General features: G+C 43.6%; 1 protein-coding gene across 1 annotated transcript; it reads right to left on the minus strand.

Annotated features, from left to right (window-relative positions):
• Nucleotides 1–314: 314 nt before the first annotated feature.
• On the minus strand, nucleotides 315–1780 carry LOC145793859 (uncharacterized). Its single transcript, XM_082876740.1, has 2 exons — nucleotides 1383–1780; nucleotides 315–999 (listed from the first exon to the last, which is right to left on the minus strand). Exons 1-2 carry the CDS (start codon nucleotides 1778–1780, stop codon nucleotides 315–317), a joined length of 1083 nt encoding a protein of 360 aa, XP_082732866.1.
• Nucleotides 1781–5044: the final 3264 nt, after the last annotated feature.

The following is a 5044-nucleotide window of genomic DNA, read 5'->3' on the forward strand; positions in this document are numbered from 1 at the left end:
TTCTAGGTTCTTTTCGTCTATCCTTACCTCTACCAAATCTTTCACTACCTTCTGCTCAGCTATTTTGCTGACATCCGCAAACAGTTCATTGCTCTCTGGCTCTTCCACCATCTGGACATACCCTTTTGCAGCCCGACTGCCATTTACTGTGACGAAGCACTGTTTTGACATAATTTGGTCTCCTAAGATCTCTTCGATCACTCCGACTTCATTGGGGAACCGCAATGCCTGATGGTAGGTTGACGCCACTGAGTGCATGGCATGCAGCGATGCCCTTCCCAAGATTATGTTGTAAGTAGAAGGGACTTCATTACCTAGAATTCCACCTGTTTTGTCATGGTTCCTGCCTTGACTGGGAGGATTATCTTGCCCATTGGCCACATTGGCATTGAGTTGAAATCGACGAGCGGAGATGTTGCAGGTGCCAAGTCTTTGTCCTTCAATTTCAACTGTTTGAAGTTCTCGTAGTACATTATCTCGCATGAGCTTCCTTGGTCAATCAGAATCAACTTGATGTCGAAGTTCTTGACGCGTAGAGTCACCACCAAAGCGTCATTATGAGCGCAATGTAGCCTTGCTAGATCCTTGTCTAAGAAGGATATGACGTTCGTAGCCTCTGTTCTGCCCTTTTTGATGGTAGGTTGTGCACTTAATACCTCTCTCAAGTGCTCAGACTTTTTTATCATCCCCCTAAGTTCACATACCCGTTCAGGTTCTACGATCCCATGTATAATGTTGATTATTCCTTGGGGTGGACCATCGACCGACATCCCATTTGGTCCGTTGAGGTCCTGGGGAGTTGGCTGTGTACCCCATTCTATATACTGGTCCAAGTGTCCAGCAGCCACTAATTCTTCCAAATGTTGCTGCAATGGTGTGCAATTCTCAGTGCAGTGCCCCTTCTCATCGTGGAAGGTGCAACGGGATCTCTCGTCATAGCCCCTTTGTGCTTCTCCCGACTTGGCAGGCCGCCGAACGAAGGGTTCATTACTTATTTCGCTGAGAATCCGGTAGATAGGTTTATTGAATACTGTGGTGATGGCAGTGCGGACTCTTAACTTCCTTTTTTCTGGGTCTTCTCTATTAGCTCGCTTGCCTCGCCCGTTCCTACTTAGTTGTTCCACCGTGTTGACTTTTGCTGTAGTCTTTTTATCTAGCATTGTTGTTGTGCCAGATTTTACTTTAGCACGGGTGCTATCTTCCTCTACTCGGATGTGTTGATGCACTCTCTCCATTAGTGCCTCCATCATGAGGGGTGCATCATTGTCATTGAGTCCCTCAGTTTGTTGCCGACTGGTAAACCCCGTTTATATTGTGCGATGGCGAGATTTGTAGGGAAATCCCCAATCTGATTGAAGGTCTCCCAGTAGCGACTATTGTACGATCTCAATGTCTCCTTTTCGCCCATGTCAATGGAGAGTAGCTGATCGATCTCCACTGGTGTTTTGGTATTCGTCTTGAATCTAGTCACGAACGCTTCTGCCAATTGTGCCCATGAGGCAATGCTACCTTCCGGTAGCCTTTCGAACCAAGTTAGACCTAGGTTGCCAAGGCTGGATGGGAACAAGATACATATTAGAGCCTCGTTTCGCTGGTATACTGCCATAGCCTGGCGAAAGTGGCTTAAGTGCATGTAGGGGTCTGACTTCTCCTCATATGTAATAAACTTGGGTTGGTGGAAGCCTGAAGGTAGTGGTGCGTTCTCTATTGTCAGAACGAATGGCGAGCTTTGTAACCTTGCTAATACTTTATACACCGGTTCGTAAGTAAGGCGCGACATTGGCATCCCTACCACGACACTCCCATGTGTCCTAGGGGCCAATCGTTGTAGGGTTGACACCCTGCGAGGGTTACGAGCCCTGGTGTCTTCCTTTCATTAGGCCCTTTCCTCGAGCACTGTTTGTAAGTCCGCTGACCTAGGCAACTCCGTGTGCCTAGATATCGTTTGGTGCGTGTGCGAGGGCCGATAGCTTCTTCTCTCTATTTGCGACCTTTCAGTCCTCGTTCTTTTAGACCTGGAGTAACGAGTTTTGGAAGTCCTTGATTGAGTGCCGCCTGCTCTAAGGCTCTTGCTTTCTGCTTGTGATGGTGTGGTATGTCTGTCACGATCTTCCGAGTGGCGAGGGGGCGTGTTGCATTTGCGCCCCTCTCTTGTCGCCTCCTATTTTCCTTTTATCTGGCACTTCATTGTTTCCATGTCTGCCGCCATCCTCCTTATTAACTTATCTGGCACTTCATTGTCTCCATGTCTGCCGCCATCCTCCTTATTAACTCGTCTTGCTCCCTCACGCGATCCTCCAAAACTTGAGGATCCTGCCTCCGCTTCTGTCTTTCAGGACTTTGAGAGCGACGGGGCTAATACCCCGTCTCTCTCTTGTGTCATTCTGGGAGTTCCGTCGTTGGGGCTCTAAGTTTGCCATGGATGGGATAGAAAGTAAACCTTCGCGCCTCCCACCCCCCTTCGGGGTTTGCTCATTAATAGCAGATTGCGGCAAGTCTTCAGTGTGCACTATTGCTTTTAACTAGAGAGGAAAACTCGATCAAAAGGTTTTGTTCTTTGTAAACTTCCCACAGACGACGCCAATTGTACGAGCGTGAAATAATCTTCTCGTATAATCCTGTTGATCAAGTTTGCACTCCTCCAAACAACGTTGCTTTGCTAGCTGAAAACACAAACGTGAGCTAATCGGCGGGGGTGTGCCGAAAACCCTTCAAATGGCTAAGTGAACAATTAGACAATAGACAATAAGCTCTGTGTATTGTAGAGTAAGAATTGTGATACCTCTACATAGGCCTTGTCATGAGCTTTTATAGATTCTGCTTGGCCCAATCCTAGTAGGATTCCAACTCTCCTCATAAGAATCATTCTAGGAATCGCACACCTTACTCATTACCAACCAAGTGAGATGGTTCGCACATTCCCAGTTGGACTCTAACTCTCCTTAGCAGAGTCCTCCTAGGAGTTTCATACCCAAGGATAATGCTTATTCTTAAATCATCCTCATCGCTGCAAGCCAAGTGATATGGTTATACCACGGCAAAATGACAGCACAACCGAGCTAACACCTCTAACACGCTCAGCTCGGTGCTTCCACAGGCAGTGCCTAGCTCGGTCATCGTCCATTTACCTCAGTTTGGAATACCCAGACCGAGCTACTTGCAGCTATCTCTGACCGAGCTAAGAAGGATAAGCTCCAAGCTGCGAAGCCCATTCACCTTGGCCCATAAATCAGTTCCTCACTATACCTGGACCTAGCTCGGTCCATAACTCAATCTCTTACTACACCGTGTTTGAGCTCGGCCCTAATTCACATAAAAACTCCCTCTTACTTTTCTATTCTGATCACGCGTGTAGAACTCTTTCTTCGCCTCCAAATCTTGTTCGTTAAATTCACGAACTCCATCAATCATTCCACTCAACACACCGAAAGGGATTCCGTGATTCACCACTTGGAAAAAGCCCCATTCCTCAGACGTCCTGCGGATTTCATCCACAATCTCATCGCGCCGATCATGGCCGTCGATGTCCTCCCAGATCTATGATCGGAACTTGCAAATTTGCAAGGCGTGAGTTCGTTGTCTCGGGAGGATCGTTGGATGGTCTGATGAAGATTTTGGGAATTTGGACTACTCCGACATCTACGAGTCCTTTAACACTGGCTTTGGATTCATCGAAAGCTTTTAGGTCTGCTTTGGGATCATATTCGAATCTCGTTTCAGTGAAGGAATTGTTGGTTCTTGAAAGAGAATCCATGATGAAAGAGAAGATGGTGAGTGAGTGAGTGAACAAGGTTGCTTATCCAGAACGCGGATAAACGTCAGTTTTTAGTTTTTTTATACTTTTTTAGGGCTATATTATTTCTTTATTTTTTTTACAAAAATGATTTGGAGGTTTAAACAGAGAGCTCTAGGAGAGCTCTAATATATGGGTCTTATTTGTGATGTGATATGAATGTCTGTGTTGGGTTTTTTTTTTCCCTTGCCAACTCAGTAGAGCTCAAATTAGAGCTCTACTTTTGGAGCTCTGTATCATTATTCTTTTTTATACTTTTTAAAAAAAAAAAAAAAGATTATATGAAAAAAGGTTTGAAAAAAGCTAACATAAGCAAGTGATTGGCAGAGGTTTGAAAGGCTAGAATGTAAGGAGAAGCGTAATGGTAAGGATGAGGGTAAAATTAATATTATGAAAATTATAAAAAAAATGAAAATTTAATATTTTGAGGGCGCAAGGAGATAGTTTTGTGGGGTAAGTAGAATTACTCAACAAAAAAATAGGAGGTCCAAAGTAAAAAAGGCAGGGACATTTAGCAACCCTCATATATTATGAATAATGTTATATATACTAATTGGTATGTCAATTAATGTACTAATAGATAATGTAACATAATTTTAGAGATTTTGAATCTTTATAATTTGTAAAATAGATAGAGTCATAATTTTAAAGTGACAATGTAAGAATATATGTTAATACACTAATTAATATATCAATTGGTGTGTATAACACCTCCATTTATCACTATTTTAATTTGTTTTGTATTTATTTATTATTTTAGCCAAATAATCACTAGCCATCATTATTTATTACAAATAAGTTTTGGAATTACCAACTTTGATTAGGATTAGGAAAAGGATAACTTGACGCGTTAGGAAACAAAGCGCAACCTATAAATACAGACCCCTAATATCCCCCTTCGATCTCATCTCATTTATCATCAATCTTCAAACACAACACCTGAATTCCCCAATCATCTGTGTGTGTGTGTGTGTGTGTGTGTGTGTCTCTACAGTAATATTCATATCTTCTATTCTATCACACACTCTCTCTCTAAATCGTCAACCATGGTGGCTGCAGCGGTGTTAAAAGGTTCAAAGACACTATTGTTAGGTTACATTTCTTACAAAAATACCACATTTAAGCTCCCTCAATAGACTAGGGTTAAGAACAAGACCCCTGCCTCCATCCAAATCAATTCCGACCAAATCCTCTGCCAGGCTCGAGAAATCTAGCAGCTGGAGGAGTCCCTGCTTCGACCCCCCAAACACC

The sequence above is a fragment of the Camellia sinensis genome, chromosome 6 (assembly GCF_055761805.1).
Source record: "Camellia sinensis isolate YWXY chromosome 6, ASM5576180v1, whole genome shotgun sequence".
NCBI lineage: Eukaryota > Viridiplantae > Streptophyta > Magnoliopsida > Ericales > Theaceae > Camellia > Camellia sinensis.

Excerpts from the sequence above, each read along its gene's own strand:
- LOC145793859 (XM_082876740.1), bottom strand. The coding sequence starts at position 1,780 with ATGTCGCGCCTTACTTACGAACCGGTGTATAAAGTATTAGCAAGGTTA. Across the intron at positions 1,000-1,382 it reads GAAAAGGAGACATTGAGATC|CGAAATAAGTAATGAACCCT; the intron begins GTACAATAGTCG and ends CCGGATTCTCAG.